Raw genomic sequence first — 14,040 nt, 5'->3', positions numbered from 1 at the left:
GATGCCACTATCTGCTAATACTGTTCTACATCTGTGTATTTCCTTTCTTCTCTTCTATGCACTTCTCCTTCCATTTCATATTCTCATCACATTGACCCTGTCTGTGGTCTTTTTTTTTTTTACCCAATTTGCATTTCTTCCACATCCTTTTCAGCTCATCATTCCATTGTTTTACCATTGCTGTGCATTGTTTTAGCATAGTCTCATTTTTTATACATACATTGTAATTCTAACAACTTGCATGAAAGCATTTGGATGTGATCATGTTCTAATTACATTTGTACCTGTGAAACAAAATTGGCTTCTGTGCCTTTTCTGTCTTCCTATACAGGAGAAGAGCATGCCTTGGAAGAGACAAAAATTTGGTCTTAATGGGCATTTTTATTGTGTACCTGTAACACAAAATTGGCTTCTGCACCTCTTCTGTCTTCCTATACAGGAGAAGAGCATGCCTTGGAAGAGACAAAAATTTGGTCTTAATGGGCATTTTTATTGTGTACCTGTAACACAAAATTAGCTTCTGCACCTCTTCTGTCTTCCTATACAGGAGAAGAGCATGCCTTGGAAGAGACAAAAATTTGGTCTTAATGGGTATTTTTTTATTGTGTACCTGTAGCATAAAATTGGCTTCTGCACCTCTTCTGTCTTCCTATACAGGAGAAGAGCATGCCTTGGAAGAGACAAAATTTGGTCTTAATGGGCATTTTTATTGTGTACCTGTAACACAAAATTGGCTTCTGCACCTCTTCTGTCTTCCTATACAGGAGAAGAGCATACCTTGGAAGAGATGAAAATTTGGTCTTAATGGGCATTTGTATTGTGTACCTGTGACACAAAATTGGCTTTTGTGCCTCTTCTGTTTTCCTATTACAGGAGAAGAGCATACCTTGGAAGAGATGAAAATTTTGTCTTAATGGGCATTTGTATTCTGTACCTGTGACACAAAATTGGCTTTTGTGCCTCTTCTGTTTTCCTATACAGGAGAAGAGCATGCCTTGGAAGAGATGAAAGTTTGGTCTTAATGGGCATTTGTATTCTGTACCTGTGACACAAAATTGGCTTCTGCACCTCTTCTGTCTTCCTATACAGGAGAAGAGCATGCCTTGGAAGAGACAAAAATTTGGTCTTAATGGGCATTTTTATTGTGTACCTGTAACATAAAATTAGCTTCTGCACCTCTTCTGTCTTCCTATACAGGAGAAGAGCATACCTTGGAAGAGATGAAAGTTTGGTCTTAATGGGCATTTGTATTGTGTACCTGTGACACAAAATTGGCTTTTGTGCCTCTTCTGTTTTCCTATACAGGAGAAGAGCATGCCTTGGAAGAGACAAAAATTTGGTCTTAATGGGCATTTGTATTGTGTACCTGTGACACAAAATTGGCTTTTGTGCCTCTTCTGTTTTCCTATACAGGAGAAGAGCATGCCTTGGAAGAGATGAAAGTTTGGTCTTAATGGGCATTTGTATTCTGTACCTGTGACACAAAATTGGCTTCTGCACCTCTTCTGTCTTCCTATACAGGAGAAGAGCATACCTTGGAAGAGATGAAAATTTTGTCTTAATGGGCATTTGTATTGTGTACCTGTGACACAAAATTGGCTTTTGTGCCTCTTCTGTTTTCCTATACAGGAGAAGAGCATGCCTTGGAAGAGACAAAAATTTGGTCTTAATGGGCATTTTTATTGTGTACCTGTAACACAAAATTGGCTTCTGCACCTCTTCTGTCTTCCTATACAGGAGAAGAGCATGCCTTGGAAGAGACAAAAATTTGGTCTTAATGGGCATTTTTATTGTGTACCTGTAACATAAAATTAGCTTCTGCACCTCTTCTGTCTTCCTATACAGGAGAAGAGCATACCTTGGAAGAGATGAAAGTTTGGTCTTAATGGGCATTTGTATTCTGTACCTGTGACACAAAATTGGCTTTTGTGCCTCTTCTGTTTTCCTATACAGGAGAAGAGCATGCCTTGGAAGAGACAAAAATTTGGTCTTAATGGGCATTTGTATTGTGTACCTGTGACACAAAATTGGCTTTTGTGCCTCTTCTGTTTTCCTATACAGGAGAAGAGCATGCCTTGGAAGAGATGAAAGTTTGGTCTTAATGGGCATTTGTATTCTGTACCTGTGACACAAAATTGGCTTCTGCACCTCTTCTGTCTTCCTATACAGGAGAAGAGCATGCCTTGGAAGAGACAAAAATTTGGTCTTAATGGGCATTTTTATTGTGTACCTGTAACACAAAATTGGCTTCTGCACCTCTTCTGTCTTCCTATACAGGAGAAGAGCATGCCTTGGAAGAGACAAAAATTTGGTCTTAATGGGCATTTTTATTGTGTACCTGTAACACAAAATTGGCTTCTGCACCTCTTCTGTCTTCCTATACAGGAGAAGAGCATGCCTTGGAAGAGACAAAAATTTGGTCTTAATGGGCATTTGTATTGTGTACCTGTGACACAAAATTGGCTTTTGTGCCTCTTCTGTTTTCCTATACAGGAGAAGAGCATGCCTTGGAAGAGATGAAAGTTTGGTCTTAATGGGCATTTGTATTCTGTACCTGTGACACAAAATTGGCTTCTGCACCTCTTCTGTCTTCCTATACAGGAGAAGAGCATGCCTTGGAAGAGACAAAAATTTGGTCTTAATGGGCATTTTTATTGTGTACCTGTAACACAAAATTGGCTTCTGCACCTCTTCTGTCTTCCTATACAGGAGAAGAGCATGCCTTGGAAGAGACAAAATTTGGTCTTAATGGGCATTTTTATTGTGTACCTGTAACACAAAATTGGCTTCTGCACCTCTTCTGTCTTCCTATACAGGAGAAGAGCATGCCTTGGAAGAGAGGAAAATTTGGTCTTACATGGACATCCTGTTGGAGCTCTCTGAAGGGTGCTCATTTAGGTAATTTTGTACTAGCCTTTCCACCACACCAAAATGAAATTCTAGCTGATCTGTGTATAGAGGTAAGTTATCTTAGGAGTTAACATTTTCCTCACTTGAAAATCTACTTTTGATAGATATTGTACACTTCACATATTCCTATCCATCTGCCTCACTTCTGGTGCAAGTTTTTTTTACACTCTTCATCAAAGAATGAAGATTCACAAGTGTAATCTTATAAAGGGTGTTAGTGTGCATGAAGGTGTCACTTTCTTATTAGTGGAGGGTTCTGTCAAATGATGACATCATGCAGTCATGTCTAAGAGATAGTGGCATACAAATCTCTTTCACAGATGCATTGAGGAAGGTAGTTAATCTGTATGTAAGTATGTTATTAATATATTTTTAAGTAAGGAAAATGTTAACTTTCATAACACTGTTAAAGTTATTCCCATCAAAATTATTCTTGTAATTAAAATCAGTATATTCCACATGCATCACCTTTTTTTATAATTAAGAGTTACACTGCTGGCCAAAATCTTAAGGCCAATGAACATTAACAACACAAAATGCCTATTTTTAATTTGACTCAGCTACTTGTTTGAGTAGAGCTTCGAAAGATGAAAATAAGAAAAGTGAAAATAAAAATAAAATTTTCTAACATTTAATAGGGAAAATGTGAACATTGAAATTAGCCTAAATACTAGCTGGTCAAAAGTTTAAGACCATACTGAAACAAAGCGTTAATCAATAAACACATTACAAAATTTAGTCATTTGTGTTCAAGCATTAGTGTTGTCAACATCTCCCACTGACATCTCCTGTGTTACATTGGGTAAAAACATGGCAAAGGCTAAAAAGTTGGCAGAGTTTGAACGTGGCAAAATTATCAAACTGCAAAAACAAGGTCTCTTTCAACGTGCGATCGCTGGTGAGATTAGGCATAGTAAAACTGCTGTTGCAAACTTCTTAAAAGATCCTGAGGGATACGGAACAAGAATTTCACGTGGTCGGCCCAAGAAAATTTCATCAGCTTTGAGCAGGCGGATTCGACAGGTTGTCCAGCAAGACACCAGCCAATTTTTGAACCAGATTAAGGCCCTTATGGACACGGAATGTAGCTCAAGAACAATAAGATGGCATCTATGAGAGAAAGGCTTTGAAAACCGGAAACATCTCCAAAGGCCATGTCTCCTTCCACAACACGAAACAGCTCAGTTAAACTTTGCTGAGGAGCACCAAACATGGGACGAAGAAAAGTGGAGGAAGGTTTTGTTCTCTTATGAGAAAAAATTTAACCTGCATGGTACAGATGGCTTCCAATGTTACTGACACGATAAGGATATCCCACCGGAGAAATTTTCTACACGACACAGTGGAGAAGGTTCCATCATGATCTGGGGTGCTTTCTTCTTCCATGGAACAATGGAGCTTCAGGTTATACAGGAGTGTCAAACAGCAGCTGGCTATATTGGCATGTTGGAGAGATTATCCTTATTGACTGAAGGTCCTCGTTTGTGTGGAAATGACTGGATCTTTCAGCAGGACAATGCTGCAATCCACAATGCCCACAGAACAAAGAACTTTTTCATGGCAAATAACGTGATTCTTTTGGACCATTCAATGTGTTTGCCAAAACTGAACCCCATTGAAAATGTTTGGGGATGGATGGCAAGTAAAGTCTATAGAAATGGATGTCAATTCCAAACAGTGCATGATCTTTGTGAAGCCATATTCACCACTTGGAATAAGATTCCAGCCAGCCTTCTGCAAACGCTTATATTGACCATGCCAAAGCGAATGTTTGCAGTTATTTGCAATGACAATCATGCAACTTGCTAGAGACCTTTTGTTGGGCATTTCCTACCCTGTTTAGGACTTCTTTTTGGTATGGTCTTAAACTTTTGACCAGCTAGTATTTAGGCTAATTTCATAGTGTTCACATTTTCCTTATTAAATGCTAAAAAAGTTTTTTTTTTTATTTTCCCTTTTCTTATTTTCATCTTTCAAAGCTCTACTCAAATAAGTGGTTGAGTCTAATAACACAAAATGCATATTTTTTCTTTATGTTCATTGGCCTAAAGAACATAAAGAACATAACATTGTGTATTTATCTCAGATGGCTGGTGTGACTTAATACTTTTATTGATAAGGAGAGAACAATGTTTCAACCTTCCTAGATCATCTTCAGGTTAAGAAAAAGAGAGAGTTTGCAACTTACCATTGCCAGGCAGGTCTTAGGGACGAGGTATGGGATTGTAGGGGGTGTTGCAATTAGATGTTAGGTTATTAATTAGTATAGATATAAAGGTGTTCATTTATATTGGTTTAATTTTGTTTTAGTTGTTGTATAATTAGGGCTTCTTTGATTTTGCATTTGTTTTTAGTTGTTTTCATACTTAATATCTGGGTGTTTTCTATGGTTATATTGTGTTTATTTGAGTTGCAATGTTCAAAAATGAGTGAGGGTGTTTTTTTGTGTTCTTTGAATCTAGTTTACATTTTTGTGCTTGTTTCTCCAACATATAAGTCGTGGCAGTTGTTGCATTGTATTTTATAAATTATGTTGGTGTTGTGTTTGTTAGTAGTTTTTACGTAGAATGGACTTTAGTTTTGCACCTGGTTTTTGAATAAATTTGGTGTTTACTGGAACGTTGTTTTGTCTTAAGATTTTTTGAAGTGTTGGTTATATTTGGTTGATGTCAGGAACATATGTTATACAGCAGTGTGAACTTTTGTAGTTTGTTGTATCTTGGGGTTTATTTTTGTTTGTTGATCTAAGTGTGTGTAATTTTTCAACAGTTTTTGGAGGAAATTTGTTGATGTTGATGAAGTGTTTTATTTTGTTGATTTCATCATTAATTTTCTCAGGTGAGCGTAGTTTTATGGCTGTGTTTATTTGGTTTCTTAGTATGTTATTTTTGTTTTGTTTCATGTGCTTAGTCCCTGGGACTGACTACATACCTTACGACACGTGCACAATGGGTCATTTACTCTATGTTTACACCCTGTACCCCTCTACTGTTGGGCATTTTCCCATTTTTTCTCTCCTCCTGTCCTTACAGTTAATGTTTATCTTGCACACTAAGTTCTTTTACCATTCAGAATTCTGCTTTTCTTGTACTACTCACTCCTTTGGTCAATATTTACTTCACATGTGCCTTTTCTCAACATTTTGTTTTAACAGCTAGATAATGCCAACAGCATGCATCTGTTCCATCATGCTACTTCATGCTGTTTAAAATGTTCAAACATAGATTAGATGGTTGGATGGACACAAAAGTCTGTAGGTAGTTTGGATTGTTGTATGTATATATGTATGAAGTGTTTGGGCTGATTGGCTTTTTGTAAACATTTTTTTCATCTTCCAAGGCACAGTTGGTGATTGTTTACTCGGCTGTATATTTTACAAAGTGGGAATACATTTTAACAAAAACTTTTTTTTCTGTCATGGAGTGTAGTTTGTAATCAAACTAAAGTTGATATATTATAAATTTTATTTCATTAATTTTTGGCTGAGAATTTTATTTTTCTTAAAATGTATATAAGGAAGTGGTTTGAGCTTTTATAATGAATCATATTGACAGTAATTGTTTTTTTTTTTTTTAGTACAGTAAAGCTAATAACTAATATTTTCAGGATATTTATGGGAACCAAGCAAAGCACTAGTGGTCACAGTCCTCGCAGCAGTTCAGCTAATGAAGCTTGTGGCTCTCCATCTACAACCACAAGTAATTTTCGGATTTTGGGACATGGGCACAGAACTGGAACAAGTGCTGCTGATGCTCGACAACGGGCTCGGAGTCTTTCTAGCGTGTTAAGTGTAAATGGAACTTCTAGCCAGCCTTTAGGCATACCTTCAGACCCCAGTGTTAGTCTAGGAGTATCAGATTCACCTAACTCAGATACCAGTACTCCTGATGACACATCTTCTTTCAGCAGAGTTTTTGCTGCCCATTCTTTGCCTGCTCAGCTCATGTCTTTTAATGGTAAGTAATTTGCCTATATGCCATAGTAAAAGCTAGGTATAACACTATATAATGCTTAATATACAACAATATACAGTACTTTAGATATCTTGGCACAAATATTTTTGTCTTCTCTCAAAATATGAAATTACTCCTTTTTACAAAATGAATAATAATTATGCAAGTCTATTTCAATTTGACCCCTGTTTGTTAGAATCCTGTATTATATGTTTACTTGTGTACTAGTTTATGCAGTTCCATCTAGTTTTCTGAACTCTTTTTATATCCAGGTTGAAATACTTTGATAAATCTTTGTGTGTATACCTTGTATAATTTATGTTCTTCAATTAATAATTACAGAATATCTTTTTCATCTGGTTCTATTTTATTGACAGTAAAACTACAGAGCAGTGAAATATGCTAATTTATTAATTGTTGAGCTCATTAATTGATTACATTAACTACTCAATTATTCCTATTTTCAACCTGGTTTGGGTTTTAAAAAACAATGTTTTCGATACCATTCATTTGATGATTGATTTCCAGTAAAGGACTAAGTTGCTGTTTCACATACTGCAGTTCAGGATTAATTGCCTAATTAATTATATTATTCACTAATTATATTTTACAGGTTTCACGTTTTATGCTATATTATGTGCATGATATATTTTATACTGTTCCTTGGGTTTCCTCATACTTATTTTCATAAGACTACTAATTTTTGTTTGTGAAAATAAACATTACTTGGTGACATTGGATACAAATCAGAAGAATACTAAACATCCACATTCTCAGGTTTTTATTGGATATTACCATTGTATATGGCTTTAAGAAAATTTCACTGGCATAGTAAGAGGTACTGCATAACCAATCAGAAAATTGGAATACTTTCTACTAAATAAAATAGTTCTTCATTTAAAATTGTTGTTAAAGTGCATAGTGTTACAGAGAATTTGGATACTTGGTTTTAGTACACTATTACTAAATACACTGATTCATCATTAAAAATAATTGTTTGTGGATTTGATGCAATAAAACTAGTAAACATTTTTGTTACATTTTGTGCTAAATAATATATAATTTAATGAAAAGAAATTCACTCATAGAAAAACACACAATTAAAAGTTTACTATTTGGTCAAAAAAAAATGTGATGATACCAGATTACCTCAAAATTTTAAAATGAATAGTAAAATATAGCAATTCCAAAAAATCATTACTTAGCAGTATCTCAGGATTGTTTTAATTCCATCATCAGCCTAAAAAACGTATAATTAATAACTTTCTGAATACAACATAAAATTTGAAGGGAGATGTTATTGATACAGATGGAAGTTTAGAAAAATACATTAAAATGATTAATACTTTACGTTTTACACTACAAACTGGAAAATGGTAGAAATATATGCTTCCTGAGCAGTCAATAAATCAAACAACTTTCTGTATAAGACTGTTTAAAAGGTACATAATTACTGCCAGACATTCCCATTTCTAGAGCTTCCTATTTGAATCATTATTAAATAGGATAACTGTTTGTGTAAATAGGTTGACAACGGTGTCGCATATTGTTAGACTAATACTGTTATTAGTCCACATCTAGTAAATTCTGTTTTTTAAACTTATTTTTAAATCTATCTCAATTTATTTATTTTATCTTATTATTTAAAATATAGTTTAGCTTTATAGAAACATAAGTTACCTGGAAGATGTTAAGCATAATAATTTAATGTGAAGGAGGTTTAGACCAATAAGAGTTGTGTTGTAATAAGCTGATGTTAAAGATACATGGTACAGAAATTTGGTTTTTGTGGAAAGTTGCAGATATGTACAAGTGCATTTTTCTGCAAAATTATATGTTTGACTTAAATTCAGTGACTGGAGCCCAGATTTGTAATTTGTTTCTCAAGCCATTTAAAAACAAAGTGAAAAATAGCTTTGTAGTTTTAATTTTAATAATTAATTTATTCTACCACATTTATATAAAATATCTTCATGTATGTGCAGTTTTAAAATTAAAACTTTTGAACTTTACTTTAATCAAAATTAATTGAGCTTTTGGTATATAGAGCTCAATTACTATATACTAAACAAGAAACTTGCATCATTATTATTACTCTCTATGTGATTAGGTTGAATTTGTACACCAAATAGAATAGTTACAGTTGAAAGATTGAACAAAGCTACAAATGTTTTTGTGTTGCAGTGGTTACTGAGTTAATATCATTAACTGTTTTTCTTATTGTTTCAAAATAGTTCAGATTTGAGATAAGTATTTAGTTATCAAACTGTGAGTTTTTCTACCATATATTTTTTTGCACAAATTTTAAAGGTTCATGGCTGGAGGAAGGTTTCAATCCCCTCGTGCCAAGAGTAATGTAACACTGGTTACCTTTATAACATCATGTAATTAGTAGGCAATATATTAAGCTAAACTATACCATTATTTAGTCTAAACAAGGTAAATATAAACAATAGGCATCACTCTTTGTGTTTATTTAACCAATGGCCACTAGGCTACACTCTCAAATTTGTAAGCCATCTATAGAGTAGAACACATGCACCCCATTATGCTAAGGACATTTGCACTAACTATGATGTCATGTGAGATCAATTGGTGTGTATCTGAAATTGAACAAGGTCATCTGATGTTATCCCTAATTTTGAACTTCTGACTTAAGAAAAGGCAACTGGCTGGTAGCGTTTCATGTACCACCAATTTTTGAGAGCTACTCTCTTTATCAACGATTAGATTTGACCATAATGTAATACCCCTTGGCAGTTATATTCTGATAATAGTTCCACAAAGTAAGGATCACAAAATTCAATAAACAGTGTTCCAAAGATGTTTTTTTTAATCTGTAAAGATATAATGTCTTAACCTACATTGGGGTTTAATTCCACTATTCAATAATGAAAGGTTGGACCAAAAGTTGACAATGGGTGCTGCTGGCTGACTCTCTTCCCTCTGGTCAGTAATTCAATAATAGGGACAGTAACATCACTCATGTTAGAATTTTTGTTTGTGGATATTTGTGTAATAAACCTATAAGAATTTGAAAAATAATAAAGGTGAACATTTACAAGCCTACTTTGATTGGTGTACAATATTTTTGACAAAATGTACTTTGTTTCAAGACTTTCAATTTTTAATGCAGACATAATTTTTCAAAACTTTAATATTTTCAAGAATGCTAACAAAATTTGTTTCTTGATCCATTCTATCTACACTTATTTAAGTGTTACTGTAGTAAGTTGGCAAATAATGATTTATAAGTGTAACAGTGTTTTATTTTAGTGAGAACATACAATATATTTCAACAGAGTATTGATTTTTTGCAGATCTGAAGAAGATTAAAAACAAATTTGTGTCAAAACATGTAGTATATACTCCCAAAAATGAGCCATTTGATAATGTTTATAAATCATTGTTTGCTAATTTATTATATAAGCAATGTTCATCTTAACTCAAGTGTTGTATCATAATGTAACATTCAACCACACACGTTTTAAATATCTTTTAAAATTCTAGTAATTCTTAACACAATATACAAGTGTAAATGTGAACAGATTGTATTAGTTAGGAATATCATTTTACCATTTTCTACAATTATAAAATATATATTTATTTAGATATCTTCAGGTAATGTTTAAGCACATAACTAATGGTATGGTTATAAGCTAAAAATGTGAAGGCTATTAACTTGTACTTATCTTCTTACTGCAACAGTAGATCAATAGCTTTTATTTCTTTGGCCATGTTTCATTGTCATCCATCCCTAAAGTGAGATCATTTTCATTCCAAAAAAGAATGGTCACTGTAACTTGTAAGATTTACCATCCTTGAATACATTTAACTAATGTAAGAATTGTGGCAGTGTCTCATTAAGACTTAATAGTGTTTCACTGTTCTTGATTTTCACTAGTTCTTATCTAGTGTGAATGTATTTTATTCTGTGTCATGTCTTTGATATAAACATACTTTCCATTACTTTTTTACCTTAGCAGCAGTTGTAGCCATTGATAATAAAATCAGAAACTGCCCATTTAAGTAGACAATAATTTACTGTGCATGTGTGTGTGAATTAACACTTTGTTTGGATCTACTCATGCTCCCTTTTTGTCAATGTCGATTTTATTCTCAAATAACATTTATGTTGCCTGTATTTTATATACTTGGGACTTGTCTAATGGATACCACATCAGGATCAGTTTGCATGCAATAAGTTTGATTACACTTTCTCATATTACTGATAATTTGATGAAATTGTATGCACTTTCACTATGATTCCAAAGTCTGTGAAAACTTATTTTTAAGGGGTTTATACTGTTTTGTGCTATTTAACATGCATTTATAAATAATCACTAATTCACTAAATGTATGTACTCAAAGCACAGTTGTTTTGAAAATAAGGAAGAAGCTTCATAAATTAGGAGATTGATTTCTCTAAGAAGACTATTTGTAATCACATTTTATTACCATAAACCTACAAGTAACAATTCTTTGTACAAAACAAAAAGAATTCATTTAATATTTTAACTATAGCTTCAGTATTTCTGACTTGAATGCTTATCAGTCAAGAAATGGTTAATGACCCAGTTTCCAAGCTATATGTGAGTTTTTTTTAGGTGTCATGATGCACTAACTCGGAGATGAGAGATCACTTTGCATACATTAAAAATCTAGATTTAAAAGCAGTTGCTTTACACTATGAATCTTCATTTGTCCTAATTTTAGAATATTAACTACAAGTTAAGGTATCCATCCTTTGTCTGGGTTATAAACTTAAAATGTGCAGGTGGATGCTATGATAAATAACACAAAAATCCTTATTTTCACACAATTTATTTGAAACATAATTGTTATTACAATGTTCATTATTACTTCAACCAAAAGTTTTGTCTGAGCTTTAATGACACAATATGTATATGTTTAAAGCATGTTATACACAGTGTGATGGTCAGGGTGACTTTGTACAAAGACCTAGTAACCAAGTAGTGGTGGTAGTGGTGCTTTCAATATCCAGCCCTTTAAAATGTCCTTTCACAGTGTTTTGTATGATAATACAGTCATTTGCAGCAGAAATGTGTTATGGCCTAAAGTTGAAAGGTCACAAGTCAAAGTAGAAAGTTGATATAACTCAAAAAAATGGCTCTCCATACCAACCATATGGTGGTTGTTGAAGTAGAAACTTCAACTAAGTTTATATACTTTTGCAATAGTGGTGTTTATTTATTTCATTGAAACCATCCATAGAGAGTACCAGCACACACACTGAAATGCATAAAACTTTTGTATACCCTCCCTCTACACTGTTATAGAAAATTCAATAGCTTTTTTTACAGTGTAAGCATGTACCACCATCTAGGAATGTATCGGGTTCCTGCATATGAAATGTCAGGTTTTTAAAGGAAAATGTGAAACAAGTACATCTTTTTGCTTTTTAATTTATTTAATCAAAATAATCTTTAGACTCAATACACTTCTGCCAACAAGTTGTTAGTTTAAAAATGCAATCTTTAAAGAATTGGGTATTCTTTGATGCAATGAAGTCTTTAAAGGCACTTTCAATTTATATTAATTTTACAAATATTATTTCATTTAAAAAATGTCTAATTGTTCAAACAAGTGATAATCTGAAGGGGAAAATCTGGTAAATGTAGTGGATGAGGTAAAGTTTCATGGTGAAGTTTGTTTAGTTTTTGGACAATAATGCATGAGATGAGGTCAAGCATTGTCATGAAACAATTTGGGTCCACTATGATTGACTATTGCTGGATGTTTTTGTGACTATTCTTGATGGATAATTTCAAGTTCATGGCAATATTTTTCTGCTGTGATTGTGTTTTTGTGGGTCTAAGAATGAATAATGGATCACACCTGCTGATGATCACCAAACACTGACCATGGGTCTCTTAGGATGAAGAACTGGTTTTGGCACTTCATCATAGTCAAGCTACTACCTGGATTGTCATTAATTATTACAGGTGACTATTCTATGGAGAAAAGAATAATTTTTGCTGTGTATAAGGAGTAAGGAACAAATGTCAACTCGTCTTGTGTGGTGGTTTACAGTCAGTTTATGAGGTACCAATTTCTTATGCCTTTTCACCTTCCCACTTGCTTCAAGATGTTGGGAAACTGTTGAAAGATGAATGTTAAGTTTGTTGGCAAGTTCTCTCACAGTTCGAGGGCATGTGCTCTAACTGAGGCCTTCAATTCTTCCTCATAAATGGCTGTCTGGGGATGGCCCCATGGCTCATTTTCAAGGTTTGTGTCACCAAAACACAATCTCCTAAACCAACACTGTGTTGTGTATTAGTTAGCTGTGACATTACCAAATATGTGATTAATATTACTAACTGCTGTCGCTGCATTGTGACCAAACCTGAACTTGTAGAAGGAAATTACATGAATACCAATTTTATGCATGGTGACAAAAATCAATGTAAGTATGATTCAGTTTGGGGAATAAGAAAAATAAAGTGAGCTTGAAATGTGCCAAACCAGATAATATATTATTCTGATAAGTTACAATAATGTTCCTCTTTCAGCCACTAAAAATAGTTTCAAATATGCACATGAAAACCCAACATTTCATATGCAATAACCTGATGCTTAACAGTAACTTATGCCAGATGTAATAAATGCTCAATAATAGTATTAATAGGGTGGTAGAGGGGTTTGTGAATCCCCCATTAACATGCCCATTGTTCTAAACTATCATCACACAATATTTGGTTGAGATTCACCCAGTGATATTTTAGTAGCAATCAGTAGATATATATAGCTACTTTCAGTTAATTTAAACGTGATTCTTAAACTCAATATCCTGTTTCTGATGGTGTAACTGTTTTCTCTTGAATTTTAAAATGCATTAGAAGTTATAAGGTGATGAATAAAGAGCATTTGTAAGTATCTGACAGAATTACAATGCAGAAATTGATTTCAAAGTAAATGCTTTCATTGTATAGTGCAGAGGTTTAAAAACAAAATGTTTGGAATGTCTAGCACTTGTCCATTACAAAAGTATTAAGAAGACTATATGTACTAATATTTAATTACAAGAAGAGTTTAGTGTACTCACATTACCCTAACTATGGTGTATTATTTATGATTTTCAACTAGCTGTTAATCATTTACTTCTATTTTTTTAGAAGGAGAATGAGGTGTAAACTTTAGCAGAGTAATGTATTTA

At 33.6% G+C, this 14,040-nt stretch overlaps 1 protein-coding gene across 3 annotated transcripts in view; it reads left to right on the top strand.

The window, feature by feature from the left end:
• The window catches only part of LOC143239544 (uncharacterized), a 58,642-nt gene that overhangs the window by 1,420 nt on the left and 43,182 nt on the right, over positions 1-14,040 (top strand). For all 3 annotated transcript variants that reach the window (XM_076480716.1, XM_076480717.1, XM_076480718.1), the window contains exon 2: positions 6,517-6,866. In XM_076480716.1, the coding sequence (XP_076336831.1) occupies positions 6,524-6,866 (343 nt within the window). In that variant the 5' untranslated portion in view covers positions 6,517-6,523. The remainder of the gene's footprint in view (positions 1-6,516; positions 6,867-14,040) is intronic.

Source organism: Tachypleus tridentatus, chromosome 13 (assembly GCF_004210375.1).
Source record: "Tachypleus tridentatus isolate NWPU-2018 chromosome 13, ASM421037v1, whole genome shotgun sequence".
Lineage (NCBI taxonomy): Eukaryota > Metazoa > Arthropoda > Merostomata > Xiphosura > Limulidae > Tachypleus > Tachypleus tridentatus.
Note: the sequence above shows the minus strand (reverse complement) of the source record. Positions and strands in the feature narration are given on the sequence as shown.